The sequence below is a fragment of the Mustela nigripes genome, chromosome 14 (genome assembly GCF_022355385.1).
Source record: "Mustela nigripes isolate SB6536 chromosome 14, MUSNIG.SB6536, whole genome shotgun sequence".
Lineage (NCBI taxonomy): Eukaryota > Metazoa > Chordata > Mammalia > Carnivora > Mustelidae > Mustela > Mustela nigripes.
In genome coordinates, this window is record NC_081570.1 from 102,220,980 (window position 1) to 102,246,694 (window position 25,715).

General features: G+C 46.1%; 1 protein-coding gene across 1 annotated transcript in view; it reads right to left on the reverse strand.

Moving 5' to 3' along the window:
- TBX15 (T-box transcription factor 15) overlaps positions 1-25,383 on the reverse strand; it is a 103,637-nt gene extending 78,254 nt beyond the window's left edge. The window contains exon 1 of the mRNA XM_059374379.1: positions 24,689-25,383. Within this exon, the coding sequence (XP_059230362.1) occupies positions 24,689-24,893 (205 nt within the window). The 5' untranslated portion in view covers positions 24,894-25,383. The remainder of the gene's footprint in view (positions 1-24,688) is intronic.
- Positions 25,384-25,715: the final 332 nt, after the last annotated feature.

A 25,715-nucleotide genomic window follows, 5' to 3' on the forward strand; every position in this document is an offset into this window, starting at 1 on the left:
CACAGCCATTCTTTGGGCAGAGGGAGGATAGTCGTGCAGGCATCTTACCCTGGGTCCCCCTCCAGGCTTTTCCAGGGGTCCCAATTCTTTCCTACTACAGGAAGGGATAAACACCCTTCGTATATTTCCTCTCACTCCCAACTGCAAGGAAAACAGTAACACTAATTAGTTGTAACAGGGTGTTCATTTCACACAGTTCTCAGCAGGCTGCCCTGCTGTTCTTTGAAATGGTCTGGAAACAGCCTTGATTTTAAACATCTGAAGATAATTGAACCAAAGTTGCACCCAGAAGCCCTGAGTGACATGCCTTTTATTCTCTCTCTCACTAACAAGAAATGTTTGCTGCCATTTCTTATTTACTCAACACCTTGAAAGCCTCCGGCACTGAACACTTGCACTCCAGGATCCTAAAAGAATAAGTTAAAGTAATGATTGGTAGTAAATGGAGGAGCAGGGAAGCCTGAGAAATTAAACAAAACCCTATGCCTCTTTAAAAGGAAGAAGGAATTGCCCTATAGACCTATAAAGTTAAGTTCTGTACCTGGAAAAAAATGGGAAGTTGTGGGGGGAGAGAGCTGAAGAGAATTTATGACAAGATCAATTTGCAAACATTTTTCAAAGACAAGGATATTAGTTAGTGAAGATGGAAACATTTTCTAATATATTGTTGGCAAGTGGGTGGGAAAGCAGGTTGTCATACCCTGTGGGTAGAAGTGTAAATTGCACCTTTTGGGTGAGGGCAATTTTGGAACACCTATCAAAATGTAAAATGCGGTAGCTTCAAGTATACAAGTCTACTTCTAGAATTTATTCTATAAATACTATCACAAGGGTAACCCAAAATAACGAGGGAGCTATTTCTATAGAAGCAAATGACTGAAAACAACCTAAAAGTCCATTGACATAGGTTTGATAAAACCTATGCTAGCCCCACAAAATGGAATACTATGTGTCCTTTAAAACAGCAGGGAGAGGAACTCCTAAGTATGTCCATTTAATGCTTGGTAGTATAACAATTCAAAATCAAAGTCATAAGGTCAAAGTTATGTGCATTATGCCACACTTAGTGTTTTAATTTTTAAGGCTTGTGTACTTGCATATGTATGTACTTATACAAAATGATTCATACATGTCACTCCTACAATGACTCGTATACCTCCTGCATCTATCTGAAATGAGCCAAAAGACGCTCGTAATGGTGACAGGTCCTAGGATCATAAACTAGGGAACCAGGGATGGCAGTTTACTTTTCACTTTATGCTTTAATTACCTTTTGTGCTACTAGTACTGTTTAAAATAGGTACAGATAATTGGAGCGTTTTTCTTTTTTTAATTTATAAGCAAAAAAGGAGAGTCAGTAACAACTGTCACAGCCAGTTAGAGAATGGAATCTTACAGCTCAGCAAGATCAGACACAGATCCTAATACTTTAAGAGGAAAAGAAGAATGGACCTATCCTGTGATTTTGAGGCTTTGATTCCAGTCTTCGCAGGGGAAACCCTCAAAGACACTTGCGAAGCAGACAGCGATTCAACAGGTATAGAGGTAATGAGTCAACAAGCCCCACCCCCAGAAGGAGGGACCTGACAATCTCGGTCCTTCAGCAGGGATTTAACAAACAGCGCAGAGCAAGTGCTCTTGGGTCTACTGGGCAGCCGCAGAGGAAACATACAAGTAGACATTTTGGGCCAGAAACACTGGCTCCTCAAAAAGAGTGAAGGAAACTCTCCACGTCGCTAACGCCTGCCAAAGGCATAGCCCTCAGCTAGACCTCTGCAGCACTCGAGGAAATCCCACTGCACACACTCCGATGCCCTCACAGTATACAGCCCTATTCCGCCTGCTTCCGGAACAACCTCTCACCTCCCACCCCACTCTGGTGTAAGGGAAGCACGGTGGACTGAGGCTGGTGGGGCACGATGTTCACGAGAAATCCACAGGCCTCTCCCGGAGCTCTACTCATCCTTGGCTATTTGGGGCAACTTGTCTTCATCTGCTGTCCCACCCCTAGAATAAGATGACTGGTAGCTCCATCCCTTGTGGTTTTGAGAGAATCAAAAGAGAGTAACATAAATTTTCAGACTAGAACAACGCTTTGAGAAAATAAACTTCTATGCAAATGTAAAATATTAGCAGTATTCCACAAGATCTTTTTGGTGAAAAGTCAGCAATTTGACTACATTGTACAGTCTGTTGGTTCAGTCAAACAGTCAATCACACTCACAAAACCCAAAGTTATGATTCATTCATTAACTGCCCCACATATAAATTAAGGCCTTATTGCCAGGCGTGGTGGGATAAGGACTGGACCCACAGAGAGAAGCCAGACTCCTGACTTCCGGATAATGCCAAGTCTAGTCAAGGAAATACGTAAACAGACGACCGTACCCCCATACCACCACTACTACCTTTTGTTAGAGATACGAGCCCAGTGGCACTGGAGAAAAACAAAAGGGCTGACCCTGTGATACTCACAGTATCAACCTTCAAACAGACAAAAGCAAACACCAAGGTATATGGACTAATGACAATTGCTCACAAAACTGCGCATGTATCTCGTAAGGAACCTGACAGAAATTAGCAATAATTTTTGTAACAGAATGTTAATCAACATATTTCTTTAGTATCATTCTGATGTAGTCAAGGCTCTCATCAAAAAATCACAAAACTAAAAGACCAAAAATGACCCTATCACAGGTGGTCATTCCAGTTTTCACAGTCATAGGAACACTGGGTAAAAATTTTAAAAATGGGGGCACCTGGGATGCTCAGTCAGTTAAGTGTCTGCCTTCGGCTCAGGTCATGATCTCAGGGTCCTGTGATCAAGCCCCATGTCGGGCTCTCTGCTCAGTCTCCCTCTCCCTCTTCCCCTGCCCCCCGCATGCTCACATGTGTATGCTCTCTCTCTCTCTCTCAAATAAATAAAATCTTTTTTAAAAAAATAAAGAAATGACCTGCAAGGAGGAGCCCTACTAGACAGTATTTTAATCAAGATAGCTTCAAAGAATATGCTCACCACCAAGTTCAGGTTTTACGTTCCCCATGTGCCTCAAAAATATAGCTGTATTCCTCCCACTAAACTCCATGGATCCCATGCATCAGTTAAGAGGAGGAGACTGAGAAGTGGAAGATAAAACACACCAAGCAGCTGTCTAGAGCCATGTAGACAAAAATAAAGGTTAATCAAAGGTTTCACTTTTAAACTTGGGTTTTACTCAACCTGGTGTTCCATTCGGGACTAAATATCATTCTAAGAGTTGCAAATGTTGGGCTGAGCTCCCTGAATTAACCTGCGTAAAATTAAATTTAATTCTAATTTAATTCCCTTCCAGAATGGTATTCTATTGCCAATATGAAAACCCTGAAGGAGTTTCATTTTCCATGACCTTTATAAAACAACAAGGTGTATTTGCCACAACCAGAAAAACATCCTGAGCCTTATTTGTCTAGGGAGCCTGTAATCAGATATTATTTACAGGCCCTCATTATTTCAATAGCCACTCGTCATTCCTATTAAAACAAAAAGTAATTTTCTGATGTTGTTATAATAACAAATGTTCTCAGATATGACATTTATCTGGGGGTTAGTAGAACAATAGTCTTAAAAATACAGGTTCCAGAGAATTCTTGTCATATGCCAAACATGCAGTGACCAGTCCCCTCCTGGGCATTCTGAAGGAAAACACAGTGGTAGAGAGCAGTGGTTTCCAAACCTGGTTGCCCATCAAAAATCATCTGAGGACTTCTCCAAAACAGACTTTACCATCTCCTCCCGGTTCAGATGTCCTAAAAGAAGTCAACCATGTTGGGGCCCCAGAATCTGTCCTGGAAACACACCCTTCAGATGTACCGGGCAGAGACAGCATAGTACAGACCTTTGTTTGATATATGGCATTCTTTTTTTTTTTTAAAGACTTTATTTATTTATTTGAGAGAAAGAGAGAGCATAAGCAAGGGGAGAGGGAGAGGGAGAAGCAGACTCCCCACTGAGCAGGGAGCTGAACACAGGGCTCCATCCCAGGACCCTGAGATCATGACCTGAGCCGAAGGCAGATGCTTCACCATCTGAGCCATCCAGGTGCCCCTGGCATTCTTTAAAACAACAACAAAACAGGTGGGCAAAATCAGAGGAGAAAAGGTGGCCCTGAGGGCTTAACAGTTTTTGAACAAAGTGGAAATTTGAGTGTGGACTGACTAAGATGGTATCAAGGAACACGTATTGATCATGTTATGTGTGATGATGTCATTGAGTCTAGGTCAGCAGATGATCCTCTTCGGAGGTCTACTCAAGTACTAAAGTACTTAGCGGTAAAATGCCAGAAAGCCTGAGGCTTGCCTTAAAATGCTCCATCCAAGGAAGCCTGGATGGCTCAGTTGGTTAAGCACCCTGCTTTTGGCTCAGGTCATGATCTCAGGGTCCTGGTCCTGGTCCTGCACAGCAGGGAGCCTACCCCTCCCTCTGCCCTTCCTCCTGCCTATGCACACATGTGCTAGCTCCCTCTCTCTCAAATAAATAAAATCTTAAAAATACATACATACATACATACATACATACATAAAATGCTCCAGCAAAATAGAAGAGAGATAGATATTGGGCAAGTTCAGCAAGAACAGTGACGACAGTGAAGGTGAAGGGAAGGTTTGGGAGGGTCCCCAATGCTTCCATGGTGAGAAAGTTTCCTAATAAAATGTTCGGTCGTCTCAAAGAGAACAATAAGAGTAGCCAGACATGGCTGTTTTCCACTACTTCTGAAAGACAGCTGGGTGCCATGCTGCCTTCTCCCCAATGTGCATCCAGAAGTAAGGGTGCCAAGAGGCCAGATGATTTTCTTGGATTTTCCTGCTACTAGGAGGTGGCTAACATTTTTCCCTTATAAGAAGACTTTCCGAATCTGAGGGTTGCTGGAGGGGAAGGGAGCACAGGGTTGGGGTCACTGGGTGATGGGCATTAAGGTGGGCAACTATGTGTTGGCTAACTGAATTTAAATCAAACAAAAAAGACGTTCCATTCAGTATTCTATCCCAAAAATGGAATTAGGGCCCTTTCCTTAACTGTAACATAAGCAACGTTTTTGAAGTTGACCCCGGTAAACTATTTGGAATTCTTCTTTGAGAAATTCTCTGAAACAGGATGCTGTCATTTTCAAGCAGTAATCATGGAATCTGTGAGCTTGGCTAAAGCAAGAGGTGAAATTCAAGTCATCAAATATACAAAACGTGTCCATTTCACAAACGTGTCCAAGATCACACCTACAGGCCCAACAAAAATACAAAACCCTGGCATTACTTACGTGATGATTATTTGCTTTCACTTAATCAATGGATTTTTTTTTTTTCTTTTTGCCCTGCATAGCATTTCGCTCTAGAATACCTGAAAACAGCAAACAACCATTGTACATTGAAAAGTAAGTTTAGGGGCGCCTGGGTGGCTCAGTGGGTTAAGCCGCTGCCTTCAGCTCAGGTCATGATCTCAGGGTCCTGGGATCGAGTCCCGCATCGGGCTCTCTGCTCGGCGGGGAGCCTGCTTCCCTCTCTCTCTCTCTGCCTGCCTCTCTGTCTACTTGTGATTTCTCTCTGTCAAATAAATAAATAAAATCTTTAAAAAAAAAAAAAAAGTAAGTTTATCATCCAGAAATTCTATTCCCCATTTGGCAAAAACCCACATACTCCAGAGTAAGGTATAGCAGTACCTAATTATCAATCCCACTGGTTGAAGTTAAGTAGGAATTTATTTACAGGGTTTACTCAATATCAGAAGACTTGGTGCCAATATTACTTTGCACTCATAGGTAAACTGTTTTATTGACGCCGTTACATGAGGAAGGAAAGACCCAGAAGCTCTAAGCATGAAACTAGTTTGAGCGGCTGGTGGCACTTGTTTGGGCTTCTGAAAAAGGGTGCTGGTGCCACACTTCCCATCTAAAGAGAACACGTGATGTGGATGTTGGATTCAGGTTTGCAGTGAACACGCCCCCTGAGCCAGACACAGAGAGCATCTGTTTGTCCAGAGCCCCCTCCAGACAAAGATATGGGGCCTCAAACTCAACCCTGAGTATCAGGCACTTCAGTGTTTGGGGTTTGTTTTGTTTTGTTTTGTTTTGTTTTGTTTTAAGTATAAAGACAGAATTTCCCTAAGACAGAATAGCCCAGGTATCATAATCACTGTGTCACCTACCAGGGACTATTAACAAGAGCTGGTTAAAGAGAAGCTTTTAAAGTCATGAAAGGCAACTGGCAAGATGGTCAGAGTGTCTCTTTCCCCTAAAGTATCTGTGCCAAGTTCTTTCACATCCTGGACCAACGTGCTTACTCCCTCTCGGAGGGGACGCCTTCCCTTCATCCTACAGGCTCAAGATCCTTTCATTTTCTCCTCCACCCCACATCTTTGTGAAATAGAAAACAAAGGAGCTCAATCTGTGCGATTACCACAAGGGCCACAAGGCAGTGACTTTCTGGAATTATATCTGTGGTTACTGCTCCTGACCTTCTAGACCATGAGAGACCTTAAGGAAGCCTAGTTAAGAATCAGGATGCCACTGAGGAGGGCACATGATGTGATGAGCACTGGGTGTTATATGCAACTAATGTATCATTGAACATTATATCAAAAACCAATGATGCACTATATTATTGGCTAATTTGAATTTAAAAAAAGAATCAGGATGCCAATGCATGAATGATGAAATTTTTTTAAATTCATTTGACAGAGAGAGAGAGCACAGGCAGGGAGAGAGGCAGGCAGAGGGGAAGCAGACTCCCCACTCAGCAAGGAGCCGGACATGGGACTTGATCCCAGGACCCTAGGATAATGCCCTGAGCCAAAGGCAGACACCCAACCAACTGAGCCACCCGGGTGCCCCATGAATAATGAAATTTCAAACCCCTTATGGACAATATAGGATACACTACATACAGCATCTAAAGAACCCTGTTGGTCTTCAGAGGTTTGTCAGTAGGGTCCTTCATGATCCACAATTAGATACGAGTGCATGCCTGTGTGCCCCATCCCCAAGTTCAAGTTTCTGAAACACATTCTCTTTCTAAAGAGGATCCAGAATAAACACTGTGTTGGAATGGTGGGCTCCCAGATGACACCAGGACATTAAAAAATACCCAGAGTCTGTTGCCAATTAACATTTACAGGCTCATCTTGAGGAAGTAGCCTCATGATTCAGGATCAAAAATGTTCAACCAGAGAAAGAGAGACTCAAATGATCCTACTTGTTTACATATAAAGTGCAGAGAAGCTCTCTTTTCCCACAACTTGGAGCTTCAGGTCTGTTGACTTCCATGGAAGTTTGCTTCCAGTTTGCTGTATGCAGAATGTAATAATGGCTTGGAAGCCACGAGCCCTGGGAAACCATAATGACATCGGGTTGGTCCCAGTGACTAGCCACCACTGCGGGCACAGTAGCTGAGAGCCCTAACAAGACAAGTTTGGAGAGCTTTTTCCTCTAAAGCAGGTTCCAGATACTCACAGCTATAAGGCACATCGTGAGGCATAAAGGATGAAAGGAAACGGCAAACTGAGACTGTTTTTCCCCTTAATGATCTGAGTCGGAGCGGGGATAGCACTAAGGCTCTTCTTCGTAACTGACAGGTCCCAAAAAGTACTTGGCTCTCGGTACGTCTCAGTCGCTGACTCTTCTTTATGACTGTGCTGGTTCTGAAATGCATTCTCACAGAACTCCCTTCATCCCTCAAGACCCTGCCCTGCTCAAAGCTTACCTTATGGTTCAGAGGATTTTCTCCTTTTTCCTCCTGACAATTTGCCTTTCCCCACATCTTGGGGCCAAGCCCTGAGCTGGGACCTCCTGTCACTTCACTCACATATTCCGACTGCTCAGGGGAAGGAAACACCAGAAGAATTGCTGTCATTCTGCTTCAGTTCAACGGAACTCTGTGCTGCTTTCTCGGGAAAACTCGTGCAATATGTCTTTCATTTGGAGATATTTTTGCACTTCAGTGTAGCACTGGGGATTTTCAGATTGCCTTTTATTCTATTTCTTTTTCTCCCATGCTGGGCAGGAAACAGAGGCTGCCACGGACATAAGGCTTGAAAAAAAACAGGGTGGTATGGGGCAGAGGTACACCCACAGACTAACCGTGATACTAAATTGCTGATACCTCATCAGGAGAGAGTTTCCAAAATAGGCTCCATACAGAAAGCATTCAGCAATCAGCTACAAAAATGCCTTATTAGTAGTGCAATTAGACTGCCTCTCCTTCTTACTAAAATTCAGTGGTCTTATCTCTATTAGAGATAGAGAGACTCTAGAATATAGACATCAATTGACACGTCCAAGATCACACCTACAGGCAACTGGCAGACATCTCATGCTGGGTGTCTAGGACCATCTTGAAGCCAAATCATCTGCAAAGTGGCTGTAACAGTTACAAAATCCATCACTAAAGTCTGACAACTACGGATTCCATTTTACAAATGTTCAGAGCTAACAGCAATTCAGAGATGAGTAAGACACAGTGGTCCCCAGGGTTTTCCACTTTAGTCCATTTCTGAAACAAATATGCTCTCCAAAAAGTTATCCTTCAAGGCAAAATGTGTTAAATGTCATAAGAAAAGTACAAAGCATTAAGTTTTATAGGATTCTACTTTACCCCTTCTTCAGTGACCAGTTTTAAAATGTAGAAAAGTGCAATAGAAAGCACTATGTGAGTGTGTGTGTGTGTGTGTGTGTGTGTGTGTGCATTTGTGCAAAGATAGCCACAGAACAAAGAGAGATAGCTAGGCACTGTCTCATGGCTATAGGCATCGGTTACTCAAGAGTTGAAAAGTATGTGTGTATCTAACAGGACAGCAAGAAGATAACAGGCATATATCCTGCCAAAGAAAGAAACACTAAAGTCAAGTTATTGGCTTGTTGGTAAGCCTATAAGCTTCCATTTTATGAAGCCAAAAGCAAGACAGAAGTCTTGCTCAGAAATGGTCTAATCAGATTACTTGAAGACCTCCTCTCAAGAGGAGCTTGCTCATGAGGGAAGTCAACAAAGGACCCCTGTGTGTTTACCATCTCGGTTACTCCTCTGAGAGCCGAATATCATCTAGCTGAGACTCCTTTATGACTACAAAATGAAAGAAGGACACTGGCGCCATTTTGAGAGGAAGCCATAAAGAGACCCCATTTGTACCAAATTGCCCTTTTTCATCTGGGAAGATTTCTGTAATACAAAGTGCTCAAGATGGGTCTTGAAAGCAGGATAAACTCTCTTCAGGAGAAATTTTAGGCAAGGAGAAGGGAGAAAGTGTTCCAAACCAGAGGAGGAGCAGGAGCAACTGCTTGGGGGATGACTAAAAAGACTGTGTAGAAAGGAAATGAAAGCAGAAAAAGATATCAAAAAAGATAGTCTGCATTCCCATGTTCACTGTAGCAATTATTTCACAAGAGCTAAGATATGAAAACAAGTGTCTACTTGTTTTCAATGGGTGAATAAATAAAGATGTTAAATAGATAGCAGCCAGAGACAGTAGAATATTACTCAGAGAAAGAAGGAAATCCTCCCATTTGCCATAGTATGAATGGACATTGAGCACATATTGCTGAATGAAATAAGTCAGAGAAAGACAAATCCTGCATGATTTCAATTCTATATGGAATCTCAAAAAGCAGAACTCTTAAAAACCAAGTAGAATGATGGTTACCAGGGGCTGGGGGGTTGTGGAATCAGGGAGCTGTCAGTCAAAGAAAACAAAACTTAGAGTGAGAAGATAAATATTAAGATCTAATGAAGAACATTGTGATTATAGTTGACAACACTGTATTATATACTTTAAAGTTGCTAAGAAAATACATCCTAAATTTCTCCACCACAAAAGGTGGTAATCATATTACAATATATAAATGTATCAAGTCAACACACTGTGCACCTTAAACTAATACAGTGTGGATATCAATTATGTGTCCACTTAAAAGATTAGTCAGCCCGTGTGAACGAACATGCTATGAATGGGGCAGCAAAGGATATCAGCTAAGAAGACTGGCACTCACCAAAAAGTTTCCCATCAGAACACTGAAGAGCTTCTGATTTTTCTCAATTTACTAAAAGTATAAGCTGATCAAGGGAGACAAATGCTTATACAGGGCACATTCTATGAGCCTGCCACTGTGCCAGAAGTGCTTCGACTTTGTTATCTCAAGGACTTCTCAACAGCAACCCTGCAGCAGGCCATAGTCCCCTCCGCCTCCATGTACTCAGCTGAGGCAGAGTGAAGTCACTTGCCCAAAGCCACATGGCCAGAACTATGCATCCTAGCTGCGCCACACCGTGTTCTCGGCTGTGTTCGGCCGCATCCCTGCCCTCCATCTGTTGTCTTAGTCTCCCACACCAGCCAGTCCCTTCTGCTTCTGAGATATGAAGGACCATCTACTTTCCAAATTATTCCACAATTAATCCTCAATAGAGGTCATCCAATGCAATACAGGGTTGGTATTAACCTGACAAGATAATGCCCCCGCCTCAAAAACCTCAAAATTTTTGAAAGATGATGGATAAAAACCTCTCAAAAGTTTACCTATACACATGCCCCAAAATTGCCCTTGCAATAAAGCCAGATATGTCATTCTCAACACTCATCAGCAATGAGCCACACAGCTGTGGAAGCCTTAACAGCTTGGGCAGGAAAACAGACAAGCAAAGAAAAAGAAGAATGTAGTCAAGCCCCAGGAAAAAATGTTAACATCCGGAACCAATTCACCCACGCAGGCTGGGGGAACCATTCCTCCCAGCTCTCCTTAACACCCCTCAGCACCCCTGCCAGCCCTCCCCTACACATACACATACACACGTGCACGCACGCACACACACACACACATACTCACCAGGGCTGCCTTCACTATTTGCTCATTCCTACACCCGTCAGATTGTCCCGTGTCTGTAGGGAGTGCCTCCTGCACTACCTACCACCCAGTCGGAATATCACAGAGATGGCTTAAATCTCTGTGATGTCACAGTCTAATCTGGGTAATGCACAGTTGCACCAGATGGGATCTAGCATTCCCAGGATTAATATTGGCCATGCAGATAGGGCTCTGAATGCGGAGGGGAAAATGAAATGACCAAGGCATGGCTCATTTCACATCTTGCAGAATCTACCTTTGTAATTGAACAGATCTCTTGAGTGAGTTCCAGCAAACCATCCAGGATTGCAGCATTCATCTCCTCCTCTGCCACACTCTATATTTCAAGAGTCTGGCTCCACACAGGTTCCCTGGGAAAGGAAATGGGCCCAGAGATTCATATGCTTTTGTTGATGCAAGATCATATTGAATCCCATCAATTGCTGCCTGCACAAAGTGGGGTGGGCAGTCAGGAAAAAGAAAGCATTAAAACAGAGACGGACTTTACATCTCTCTCTCTTTTTTTAGTTTCTAAAAGCAGCTTTTCTAACACTGGGCACAACAAACAGGAAATCAATAGACCTTACAGTGACACAGCCAAGAAACACATTAATGTACAGTCCATACACTGAAATAGGGGGTGTGGTTTTTCTCCAAATCCCTGCTAGAGACATCAGACTTCCTAAGAGAGGAAGGTTACTTGGAGCGGGAATGAAAGTGGTGGAAAGACAGTGAACAGGTGGACCAGAAACCCTGGAGCCCTTTACTAAGCTCCCGGAAACTCGCCACTGGGGGCACATCCATGCAGAACATGCTAGAAGAGTGAAGGAGCACAGGGTGGAAGTGTGTCTAGGGATGAGAGATCTCTGCAAATAAGTGATGCCATACCAAATAAGGCTGCTCTAAATAGAGCTGTTACAAAATAAATGAATCAGAGCGGCCACTCAGAGGTTAAAGTTAAAGCCGGGACTCTGAGAGGGGTTGTACTTGCTGTGGGTCCTCAAGGCGGTTTCCTAATCCTTGGGCATTAAAAAGAAGCCACTGTGGAAATCAGAATCTCTTCCTTTGTAAATTCAATCCATGGCAAAGGGATTTCAGCTGTGATTGCTGAGTTTGAAAAAATCAACAGTACTTAGAAATGCACAAATTGCTCCTCACTGCAACTGATATGTTTCTAAGCTGTTCCATTTTGAATCAATTACCAATAAGATTCCATCCATCCCATTGTGAATGGAGAAGGGAATGGGTAAAACAGGGCAGTTAAAGTTTCCCCTGAATTTCACTGCATGAGGGGATTTAGTTTGAGGAGGTTTCAGATCAAATTCACTAGGTAGCCACCACATTTCAGACACTGAGATTTCTGTGCATGAAAGTCAAAGAAAAGCAAGTCAGCTTGGCATGGGTGCACACCTCATATTCCAAAGACCATGGCTCCCAAACTCCGCCTTATATCACTGTCACACAGAGACTTCCTCCAGCCTGTATGGAGAAGGCACCTTAAGAGAGAGACCCTGAAACTATAAAAGAGCTCTCTCTCATTTATGATTTAATCATTTCTGTTTGGGGAAGAGCACAGGCAGCAAGCACAGATTTCCATCTACAAAAGTTGAAAGTTCCCTCTAGGGCACTGAAGAGCCATGTACCGGGGAAGGCAATATTGTGTAGTGGTTAAGGATACTGGCAAGTTATTAAAACTCTTTGGTCCTCAATTTCCTCATGCATAAAATGGAGAAACAGTCAACTCCCTTTCAGGACTATTGGGTGAATGCAAGAAGACAATATGAATGAAACCATGAGTATAGTGCCTGGTATAGAGTGTGCCCTCAATCCATAGGAGTCCCTATCAGTCAGCATGGTGGGCACTCTGAGAGAAGAGGATGTTTGTAAGACTGGGGAAGTAAAGAAACAGCTGTCTTGGAGATAAAATGTGGTGCACAGATATGTTTAGAAGACTGAAACCTGAGTTCTAGCCAGGGCAGAGTAGCTCCCCCCGCCTCTGGATGGTCAGGCAGGGCCTGAGTGTCACTACTGAAGGGTGCTGGGCTCCACGGAGGAGGCCTTGGGAGAGATCTCAGCTCCTCTTCCCCTGGGAATGCACTTTCCTCCTCTGCTACCAGGAATCAATATAAGCAAAGTCTGGGGTGTAACTAGTTTTGTTAAAAAAAAAAAAAATAGTAAATGATCAAACCCAGGCTTCTGTTTGCTGGAAGGAAGAAAACTGCAAAATCATGCAGCCAGATGTAAGTTCTAACACAATGGCTGGGGCTTCTGCTGTTTTCCCTAAAAAATGACTTCCCAGTCTCCTCCTCCTGACAGTCTACTTCATTATAGATTGTCCTTAAACTAGGTCCCTTTATTTTTTTTTTTTTTTCCTCAACTAAGCAACACCTACAATGCTTTACTGGGATTTCGATCACTAAATGCAGCTGGTTCACTTTGCCCAACCTTGGGGGCCATCGGAACACAGGCTTCACAAAATGAATCTTCCTTATCGCCCATAAGATAAGACCTGACCATTTGGGGATTTCTGGGCTCCAGGTAACAATACCAGAAACTAACCAGAAAAACATGCTTGTGCTCTTCCACTTCCCACATCCAGAAAGGCCCCTCTGTCCTCTGCTAGAGCCTAGTTCCTGGGAGCGGGTAAAGCTGAGGCTCCCTGCCCCACCCTCCACCTACCCTCTCTTCCTACTGCATGCCAGACAGCGGGTCCTCACCCTTGAAGCCCTCTCTCCCTGCCTCAGATGCTTACTCCGAGGCTGGCTTTCTGCCTCAGCGGAACCCTGAATAGCAACAGCCCGCAAAGTCCTATTTAACTTCCTTAGCCAGCCATTCCTACTCAGCTTCACTCCTCTGTTTCTAACCATAGACCAAGTACCAATGGCCCTTCAAGTCCCAAACATCCCACTTAAAGCAAAAGACCGGGGAGAGCAGTGGTGTCTGCTAGATTTATAATTTGCAACAATTTCTCATCAAGCTGGTCACCAAAGTGAATACTCAGTGTCAAGTCAATTGACAGGAATCACAGACACTGCCAAATCCTTTGTTCCTCTACAGGTACTAATTTAATCCTCACAACCACTTTTTTTAAAGATTTTATTTTATTTATTTGATAGACATTGATCTCAAGTACGGGGAGAGGCAGGTAGAGAGAGAGAGAGAGGAGGAAGCAGGCTCCCCGCCGAGCAGAGAACCAGATGTGGGGCTCGATCCCAGAACCCTGGGATCATGACCTGAGCTGAAGGCAGAGGCTTTAACCCACTAAGCCACGCAGGCACCCCCTCACAACCACTTATTTTTTTTTTCCACAACCACTTTTTGATGAGTTTATTTATTATTACAATTTCCTAGATGCAGAAACTGGGTTTGGGAGAGATTAAGGAACTTGTCCAAGGTCTAGCAAGTGCTGGAACCAGGTCTCAGGAACAAGCATTCTTAAGCTCAAGACCTGAGCTTTTAGCCACTATATCATATCACTCATTCATTCATTGCACCAAATAGAAATGATAATAGTAAGATTATTACTGTCTCATACCAGTGCTTTGGGATGTGGGTGTATGTATATGCACACACATACACACACATATACATTCTATATATATATATATAGTTGTATATTATTTGGAATATACATGATTATCATACTGTGATTTAGAACACACATATTATATAATAATATAACATAACTATACTAGTTATACTAGTATAACAATATACTAGTTATACTAGTATAGTATATATTAGTATTAGTATAATACTAATACATATTTTAATATGTATTACATACAACTATATATTGTGTGTTATATTATGTTATGTTATATCACTGTAGCATATAATACACAACTTAGCACAGTGGCTGGTACATAGTGTTCAACAAATGTTGCTATTTATAATCATTATATAGTAAGTGTTGCTCTGTGCCAACCACTTGTACTAGGCTCTGGAGATACAAAAACAATGAAGACAAGGTCCCTGCCTTATACCAGTTTATAGGGTGGTAGTGAAAGGGGATGACAGTAAATCCATAAGGTCCCTGAGGACACAAGTCTACACAGGGGAAGGGGCTGTAGAGAATGGGGAGATCAAATACAAGTGGGGAGCTGTCACTGGCCCAGCTGTGTAAGTCTATAAGGAGAGACAGTCCCACAGATAGAAACATGAGAATCCTTCCTAGGTGTATGCTGGGCCCAGTTTTTTGGTCTGACCCTGCCCTCAAGTTCAGCAGCTATGAATAGAGGTCTTGAATGCTAAGCTGTCTTCTGATCTATCTTGTTGACAAGCGTTTTGCCTGTTACTAAGTCATCCTTTTAGCATTCTCACTTCTCTGCCAGATCAAGACCTCGGCTTAGCAGACTAGACATGGAAAATAGTTACTAGTGCTTTCCATCAGGCTCAGAGAGTAACGAGGGGCAACTGATTTTCTTGGGGGGGGAAGGGAGGTCTCATCCATTCAATTTATAAGTGATGAAGCTGTTTTTCTCAGTCTTCATTTTTCAAATGCATGGTCTTTCCAGCTATTTCTGAGAATGGCACAGAAAATGTCCAAAGCATAGATAACTTGTATTTTCTTTAAATCTACTAACGCCATAGAATTCTCCCAGCAGGAGGGTCCCAGGCAGTCACACAAGCAACAATAGGTTACATCAAACAGAAGGGACTAGATCCAGAACTTTCGAACATGTGATATTAATCTAAAAACTTTTCAAAAGCTTTATGGAAGCTCTTAATTTTAGCAATAAAAAATCTTTTTTTCTTTTTTTTTTTTAACCTTGAATTGCTATTACTGTTACTTTCTACAACTGCAGTAAAACTTCCCTTGTTCCAACAAAAGAATGGGTCAAATGATGGCTAAGGTACCTCAGGAGAAAATGTTAGTATTACAAGAAAAAAAATTTAACAAGATTATAGAATCCTATAACTAAAGGGGCCTCAGGTGTCATTTGAATCTCTCTCCCTCATTTCACAAACCAGGAACTGAGGCTATGAAACAACTTTAAAACAACTTTTTCAACATTTATATGTCTGCTTTTAGAACAAATATCTCTGGTTCCAAAATTAATGATAAAGCTAGTGCTAGACTCTAAGTCCAGTTTAAGCTAGTCAAGCCCTCTTCCTACCATAATACAGGGATATAATCTGCACTATGAGGGCCTGTGTTGAAACCTTTGTAGTATAGTGAAGACTCATAGATGTCCACATAAGCAATTAAGTTTCCTGAAACGTTTTTATGCAAGCTTACTCATAGATTGTCTCATAAGCCTTGTTTTTCCCTAAACAGTGCATCAGTACATAATCCCTCCCTCAGCTTTGTTGCAAATAAAAAATAAATATAAGTGTAAGGTTACTAGATAGAGGAAGCTTTCTCAAACCCAGGGAAAGCACTACTGTGCTCACAATCACTCACTCACTGGCATCAACGCCTGCCCCTCCCTATGGTGAAAATCAACTATATATTTTTCAGAAGGAGCAAGAACAGGAGCCCTACATCACCCAAGTTCCCTAAAGCCTAGGTTAAAATTCTGGGCCCTGGGGCCTGGTGGGATTGATACTTTGAAGCCTTCCAGGGAAGACTCTTCTCCCAGCTAAAGTGGAGCTGTAGCCATTCCCACCCATTTCTTACCCAGCATAGTGTGCCTAGTAGTTATTTCCATGGGTGGTTTTTTTTTCCTTTTTTTTTTTTTTTAGAATAAGAAGAATTAGTTCACTGTTTTTAATCTCCAAGAATAGCGTGAAGGGCAATTGTTTGTTGTCCCTTTGTCTCGGTTGAACAATGCGGGGATTCTAGAAGCCAGGGGGACCATCTCATCACGGACCGTCTGAGGCACCCGGGAATCCTCTGCTTCTCCAAGAACCGGCAGAATGACCTTCCTTTTTAACGGAGTGGCTATGATATTTACTGACCCTAGAATTACCCATTTGGAAATGGTTAGGGATTAAAAGTTCCTCGGGCCGAAGGATTCTTGGTTTCTAATTGCTAATGTTTTGAAGTCAATTTAATTCCTTGGATATTTGTTTAGCCTGATGAAAGCAAAAGCTCAGACTCCCCTCGGGGCGCGAGGTGTAAGATCCTTGGGTTCCGTTTGGGAGTTTGGGGGTTTTTGTGTTTGTTTCGGTTCGGTGGGGGGGGGGGTTGTTTTGGGGTTTTTTGTTTGTTTGGATTTTTCTCCGTGATTTTTTGCGGGGAGAAGGGGTGGTCTTTTACCAAGGCCTTCCCGATTACCCGACTGCCTGCATTGCTCCAGGCTGTAAAGGGAGCTGAGAGGGGCACCGACTATCCCTCGGGGTTGCGCACCTCCTGGTTTCCAGCGGTGGCGCGGACCCGCCGGCAGGGACCGAGCCTCGAGCGCCGGAGCAGGAGCCGAGGCCGCGCGCACTGTGGCCAGGCCCGGGCGCTCCTGACCCGGCCGCTCCCGCCCCAAGGCGCCACCAAATCCCGGGCGAGGGGCCGGAGGAGGGGAGACGCGGCTGCGGCCCGATTCTCTAACTGAGGAAGGTCACTCGACCCGCCCTATTTTCCCAGGGATAGTTTCACGGGAAGAGTCGCAAATCCTTCCCCGGTGAAACTTCATCTGATTTTTTTAATTTTTTTTAAAGAGGGAAAATGAGGGCGTTTCACCGTGCGTATAGGAAGTGGGGGGAGGGGTACAGGATGTGGGGAGAGGAGAATTTGGGGGAGGGGAAGTGGAGGAGCGTAAGAGGGGCTTACCGCTTTCCAAGCCCCCGTCTGGGGTTTCGACGAGACTTTAGGGGTTGTGGGACAGCCGAGAAGACAGCGGGTGTTGGGAGTAAGAATTTCAGTTCACTCCGCTGAGAACTAGACGCTAGAACTCTAAGGCTCCCAGCTAGGTACATAATAATGACCTCTGATGATCCTTTTCAAGGGAACTCTACTGTTACCTGTAGTATTCGGTTTTTAAAAGAAGGCTATGTTAGGATTTGCGTGTGCAATCCAGACTTGGGGTGGGGGGTTGTTGTTAATCTTCTAAAGTGTGTGGCAATTTGGAAAACAGCTCATTTAGCCTCCGCAGCTATGCTGAAGAAAATACAAGAGGACAAATAGAATATTTTTGCACATATTTCTATGTTGTTAAATTATTATCCCCAAATCACAGTTTCTCTCGTTATTTCTATTAACAGATTTCCCTTAGTGATTCTGTTAACTCTCTGCATGGAAGAACATGAAATTATACTTCAATACAAGCCAGCATTCTGCCCATCGGAGCTGAAGGTGGCATTATTCACAAATTTAAAAGCCAAGTTTAGTTAGAAAAAAACCCTCCACTCTTCCTGCTCTTTTAAATTGCATCTGTACAGTTTCCTTTTCTAGTGTTCTCTCTTGGACTTTGGTCAAAATCTTAAACTAATTTGACAGTTAAGTGAAAATGCCAATACCAAGAAGTTTCAAATCTGTAATTCTCTTGGAATTGTCAAGTGGATACCTAGAGATGACAAAATTTCTGACCCCCCCCCCAAATTTTATGTGTTCTCCTTTTGTTAACTGGCTCCACAAATAAGAGAGGCAGTTTATTTTCTCTAATATTTTTCTGGTATTTCCTGAGATGTTTTCTATGTCTCATTCAGAGCAGTAGATTTCACACATAAATTTGTGTGTAAACACATACAGTTGATTATATACTCTTTAATACATTTTATAACGCTTACACCTAAAGGGCATAGCTGAACCCTGGCTGGTAAAAAGAGTATAGAACAGAGTATCAAATGCAAGGCCTATTTTCCCGTCTTGTATCAAAAAAGCTCATCATCAGTTTGTAGTCAGCAGAATGTCCTGCCTCAAAGTGAAGCCAGTAATGGCACTGCATCAATGTTGATTTGTCGTCACCAGTTGCTTAATTCCCCCACCTCTTCCCGTTTCACCTTCTATCCTCCCTACGGAGTCTCATTTTCCATCCTGACACTTAGAGCAAGGGCCTCACTTAAATTAAGTAATGATTATCCATGCCCAAAGACGTGTAAACAGGCCCTAATTTATAAATTTGCTAATTGCTGTTCCCAGTGCAGACCCCTGTATCGCAGTCATGCACTTATAAAATTCAGGGCTCGCTGGAAACCAGAAAAGGCAAGGCAAAAATAAACCACAGGGATGCGAGAAAGAAGGGGGAAAGATTCCACCAGTTCCGTACTTTACCCTGTGGAAAAATATCCCAAAAGGTCAAAACTAGAAAACCACTTAAATATTCTCTCCTGCTGAACTACTTTGTCTTTGTCTTTTGGTAGTAAGAAAGCAATAACTAGCTACACCTCCCCATAATAATCATTAGATGGATTTCTGCTTTTCCAGAAAGAGAAATGAAATGCCCTTCTGCTCTCTGCTCTTTATCCCTGTGGAATCTGCTCAGTCCGGTCTTGTTTTTGTTTTTAACTCTACAATCACCTAGAGAAGGAACTGACAGATTTAAGAAGTAATCATTTTACTCCTGGGTGTGAGAAATAAATTCTAACCAAGTCCATAATCAGGACTCAAAAAAGTCCCCTCATCTTATTAATATTATATTTTTGGCAATACAGAGAACAATTGTGACAGACCTGGAATATTTCACTCTTTAATACTAAGCAGTGCCCTGGAGAAGCTTGGATGAACAAAATGTTTCTGGTCTTCTGAGCCAAAAGGTATTTGTCCTTCTCCCCTCGTGGCCCAACATGAACGATTAATGCTGAGTGACTAGCTTCCATTAAACTCCTGTGCGCACACACGAAGGAAATTATACAAATAAATGGACGAACGCAAACCACTAATACCCGTTCATCTTAGGTTTAGCTCCCTTCGTCAGTCGCTCCTCGGGTGCTGGGTGTATTAATTGATTTTAAACTAATTTCCTTTAATATTTAAAAGATGGCCATGATACCATTTGAAGTAAGGGGGGGGGGTGGGGGCGGACAGGAAACCGGCAGCGGGTATACGTCAATATAATTTCAGTACGAACTCCACTATTAAAACAATTTAATCCCCCCTTCCCCCTGCATGAACGTCACCCCGCGAACTTCTCTTTCTGGGAGTTTAACCTATAAAATCAGGAACTCGAAAGTGGCTAGGTCTGAACCCAAATAGTGTTCAGTATGAAATGGTGCTGGGTGGGGCGTGGAAGACGCAAATTCAGAACCGCTGAGCGCCTACGCTGTGAGCTGATCTGTCCAGAGAAGGTTTCTCCCGGCGCGTCGGACCAGTCTCAGAGGGGCAGAGGCGGGCGGCGGAGCCCAGCGAGGGGCCTTGTACCGCCCAGCCGCGAAGGGAGAGACCGTTACCTGAGGCTCGCCGGTTAGCCCTGAGCCTTCTACGTGCCTCACAAGTAGCTGTGAAGCCCGCGGGGGGGACGGGGGATGACTTGAGGGGGCACAAAACACAGCACACTCCCTTCCATCACATTCCAAACTCTGGGCATTAGGGTTTTCCCAATTCCCTGTCTTCCCCACTGCCCTCCCATCAGTTTGCTCCATCTACGGGATAGAGGGGGTTAGAACAGTTTCCTTCTTCCTGGTGGAAGGGCCAGGGATTTACACAGAACATCTTCATAACCCTGCCCACCTCCCGGGAGCCACCGGGGTGTGCTTTCCAAGCCCTGCGCATCCAGAGGGCGTCTGACTCAGCCAACGTCCGACCTGCGCGACAAAAAGCCTTTTGGCATTCATTCCCGAGCTCATCCATCCTCACCAGCCTACGACGAATTCAGATCTAGCCTACCCTCCTCAGTCCCCTTCACACAAGGTCACTCACCAAAGACGCGGCCACCGCGTAAGGCCGTTTTGACTGGGCAGGCGAGAGCGTTGCGCATGTCCAGCAGGCACCACATTTGGCTCATCCTCAGGGTTCAGGCCTGGCACCTTCGAGACCTGCATGCACTGGCTTTTGCGGCGCACGTACCACTGAGGAACCGGTGTTTCTCGCCCCGGGCTCTACATCAGACTTACACTATGGCTTCTCGCCCAGCGCACCCCACACCCTTTACGGCAGTCCAAGCTCCGGCCTGCGCCCTGGCTGGTTCTTGCCCCGCGCAAGCACATTCTCCCCACAGGCTTCAAACTCCTCGCTTTTTCTCCATTACTTAAACGTCAGTGAAGAGTCACTTCCTCCGCTTTGACCCTGTGTTTCCCTATTGGGGATTAGGGGTGGGTGGAGGGGTGATGTCAGGATTAAAATCTTGGGAGTCTTACTCTGAGCAAACAAGCCATAAACTGGCAGATTAATTCGCGTGAACTGTTGATCTCGGTAATTCGAAAGAAGAAAGTGCCTTGGGGCACTACACGGGCGTATCCTGTCTTATTTCACTACGGATCGCGCAGAGAGGTGCACAGGACGCGCGAGCCTGACGTACGTGCACGTGTGCGCGGAGTAGGGACCTGCCCTCACGTTCTTGACTGCGCCTGCTTTGTGTGTCCACCCGCGTACGCCGCCACATTCTTAGGCCTCTGGAGCGCCTCGGCTGCAAGGCTCAGGGCCGTAGGCCCTGGAGGGGGAAATCCTTTCGCAGAAGGTTTGAATTATTTCGCTCCGCGGGAGACCGGACCTCGGCCTTACTCGGCTGTGGATTTGGGCGGGAAAAACCCAAACTCCAAACTCGAGCGGGGGAAGCCGGGTGGAGCCGGGGCTGGGGTCCGAGCGCAGATGGCGCCGCCGCGTGCTTGAAATATACTTCCAAGGCCGCAGCCGGAGCAGCTGCTCTGGGCGATCCTGGCTCAAAAGAGTTCCCTGTTGCTGCTTGGCGAGAGGCGGGGGTAAGCAAGGCCCGGGAGTCAGGCTCCTCGGAGACCCTCCCGAGCCTGCGGCGACTGCGTCCTGGCGGCTTCTCCAGAACACTCGGAGTTCTGGCAATAATGAGGGCACCTCACGGGCCCTTCTCCAAGGCCCTTTGGGCCTCGGGGTTTTTCGGGACCAGCAGGCTCGGTGGAAATTTTTGAAATACATACGGTGTGTCCTCTGATATGTGAGTTCCTACAGCGCATAGGCTAGGCTGGTCCCCCGCTGCTGCAGGTTGGCGCCCCAGGCTGCGGGTGCTTGGCGCCAACTAAAGCCAGCTCTGTCCGGACACGGAAAGAAAAACGGGCTGTGAAAAAGCAAAAGGCCACGTCTTTGAATAAAAATTAAACATTAAAATCTAACCCTGGGTTGTCGCAGGATCCTGGGATTTTAAGGCACGGACAGGAAGGTTGGAAAAACGGAGGTACCAGTCAGAGGGAGGGAATGGTGAAAATTATAAACACGATTGCTCTAGGCGGGTGTCCTGTGTCTGTATGCGTGTTTGTTTAATCCTTCCCCAGCTCCGTGGCAATTTTATTTCTGTTGTCGTTTCCCCCACCCATTTCTGACTTCTTATCAACAGACTATCGCAGGCGAGCCACGCGGCGGGTCCAACCTGCTCACGGTCCTAATTCGGGAAGAGAGTTTAAACAATTTGAGGCCAAGGACGGCAGAGACTTGGTCCCGGGCACAATGGAGTCACCTGGGCCCCTCTCCTACCTCCATCACCATACACACACCTTTAAAGGTGATGTATGTGTGTTCGTTAGGGCGCCGGATTAGAAAAAGAAAGAAAGGCCTACAAGGGATTCCAAGCCCTGGACTCGACTTCTGCTGCTACCATCCGGGCCCAGAGCCTGCAGCTCCGCCTCCTCCACTCTGGGGACTGCGGGGGCTCCACTCCACCACGCAGTTTTTCTGAAAGATCTTTTCTGTTTCTATGTCCGGTTCCTAAGAAAGCTTTGGCCACTGCTGGGGCTCGAACTTGGACATCCCCTTGGTGCACGACGCAGCCAGGCAGGGCTGGTGGCAGGGCTGGTAGCCGGTCCCGCAGAAGGCCCACGAGTACTCTCAGCTTTCAGCTTCTTCCTCCTCCTGGGCCTCAACCCCACAAACGTATTTCGTTTTCTCTAATCCAACGCCCATCTTCTTCTTAAAAAAAAAAAAAAAATGATGAAATGGGAATGGGTCAGCTGAACTCTGTGTGACATGAAGTTCTATGTTAGGTCTTCGGGTTTATGTCTCTGGAATGGTCTCTCCTAGTCCCAACCATTTCTCTCCTCACTATGGCAGAGGAAAACGGGGAAAAGAGAAAACTGCGAGCAGAGTCCCTGATTATGATCACAGGTATTGGTCCTTTTGAACAAGCGAACCTAGACCAGATGCGGCGGACCTGGACCCCTCCCTAGAGAAAAGTACCTGCGGACAGGGTGTCTACCACGCACAGTTAAGTAACTTCTGTCTTTTCCACCGTCGGAAAAGTAAAATAAACTAACCTTCCAAACCATGAGTTGTCAGGAGGCCTGAAAGAACTCCCACTAAACTGTGTGAAGGCGCAAGTGGATTTTGACAACATATAAATGCGGTGAGGAAACAGAGTCTGGCCAGAGATGGGAAACACACATTAGCTACGCGTTCCTTTCTGGATTGCCCACACAGGGGTCCGCGTGGACAGGCACCCGCATCCAAACACAGAGAAAGATTTGAGCGGACGAAATAAATCTCCTTTTAATTTTCTTTTCATCGACTAATAAAAATAATTCCCCAGCACTAAACTCAATTACCGTAACGGGCCACAAGAACACGGAGAATTCATAAAACTCGGTCTCTGCAAGTCACCCGCTAATCGCGTTATTATTAGCCTCAGGAGCATGGAAATTGAACTGTCACTGCCGAAAGAGAAAATGTAAGCGACAGCTGTCCCTCCTTGGGTCGGCCAGTTTTCCAGCCCCCAAGCCCCTGGGCCCCAAAGCTCAGTCCCCAAGCTCTTCGGGCCCGGAGCCACCCCCATCCTTTTGTGGGCCGCCGCCCCCACTCTGGTGTTCCGCTTTCCGGCGCGCTGACCCAGGTTTACTCCCCAACGTTAGCTGGTCAGCAGGAGCACCTTCAGAATGGCAGCAGAATCCCAGGCTGGAAAGTTTCTGAAACCGCTAAACCAAGCTGCGACCATGTGTGTATGTGTGTGTGTGTGTGGATGCGCGTGCCCGCGCTCGCGCGGGCGCGCGCGCAAGATTCTTCCGACAACAGCTGTTCCCCCGGGCTGTTTTGCACAGTTGAAATCTTGGCACTTAATACAAAACGTTAAGTTGTTCCCCCTCAACCAACTACCCGCCCGGGTTTCTGCTAAAATAGACACCAACATCCGCTCTGTGTTTTACGCGTTGTGTGCATATAATGTGCATGGATAGATCCAAGGCAATAATTAATCACTCCGCTTCCCCCAATACATAGAGATGTCGGCCCTGAAGAGTGACCCAGGGCGCAGGGTAAGGGTTATAACATACATCCCTTTTCCGTAAACGCCACCGAAGTAGAAATATAATTATGCTCGGTCGTCCCCGGAGTAGGGGAAACAGAAGAACTTGAGTCCCCGAAAAGTTGGTGGGGGAAGGGCGAGGACCGAGGTCGAAGGCTAAATGGGACAAACTGGGCATTTCCCGAGACTGGATGTCGAGCCAGAGAACTCCACGCCAGTCCACTGGAGCTCTCAGGAGCGAATCCCAGCCCCTCTCCGCTCCCGCGGTCGCCTTCGATCTGTGCCCCTCCTTAACCCCCGGGGCCTGCGGCCGCTCAGCTATAGATACCAGAACAGTGCGCTCCGCTCCCAGAAGAGAAGAGGGTGCGAGCGAGGCCTCCTTGCCTGAGTTCGACGACGAATATGCAAGGCTCAGTTCCCCACAAATTGTTTGCAGCGAATTTGCGGAAAGCTTAAGACGTTTGCGCAAAGAAAAGGAAACCCGCGTCGGAGAAAGGCAGGGCGTCAGGCAGCAGGGCCTCCTTCCACACCACATCGCCCGCGGACTGGCCGCCCGGCGTCCCCTCTCCGCCCTCCTCCCTCGGTCTGGCCCTGCGCACTCACCCGGGTGAGGCTCCAGGCCGTGTGCGGCCGCGTCCTCCGAGTCTGCGAGTGGGCCCGCGGGGCTCAGCGCCTCCATGGACAGGTCCAACCCCTTCTCCTCCCAGTCTCGCAGTTTCCGCTTTTTATTTGAGCCGATCAAGGCTTCAACGGAGAAGGCATGTGCTCGCGAGCTCAGGGCGACTGCAGATCTTCTCCTTTCACTCATCTTAGCCGCCCGCACCCCGGCCTCCGCTCGCCCCCGCTACTGAGGGAGCAGCCCGCGCCCTCACGCTCGGAGCGCCCGCCGGGCCGGGCCCGGGAGAGGCGGCGGCGCAGAGGCCGAGACAGAGGCGGCGGCCCTGCGGGTCCTCGGCACCCTCCCCCTGCGTCCTTCCCCGCCCTCCGCAGCCGCCTCCGACCCGCGCCCCTAGCTGCCCCAGCCGCTAGGAACGAGCGCCCGGAGCGCCGCCCGCTCGCTGCATGAGCGCCCGAGTCCTGCTTCCCACCCACCGGGGCAGGCGCTCACAGGCTGTGTAGACTGGACTTCATCTTTTTTTTATTCTCTCTCTCCTCCCTCTCCCTTTCTCTCCTCCCTCTCCCTCTTCCTCTCTTGGTGTTCCCGTCCTTCCTCTGATCCAAACTTCTGGGAAACTTTTTTTTCTAAATTCCTCCCTTCGCGAGGAGCTGGGGGCAGGCGGTGCGCTCCTGTCCGTGGGGTGAGGGAGAGGGAGGGGGAGGAAGAGAAAGACTGAGGGGAAAAAAAGCCAGCCCCCGACCAATGGCGAAGAGGGAACAGGAGAAACCCTAAGAGCGCGGGCCAATGAGAGGAGGGGAGAGACTGAGGCTCGGGCCAAGGCTCCGCGCCGGCAGTCCGGGGATGCTCCTGGGCCGCTTTAACCCCTGGCTTCCCGGTCCCCCACGGGTTCTCTGTGGGGGAGAGGGGAGGGCCGAAAGTCTAGGTCTGATCTTCGCCTTTCCAAACCCCTGCCCGTCCGTCCCAAATCCGTATCTTTTCCTCCCAAATCTGCTAAGTCTCATAGACGTTGCA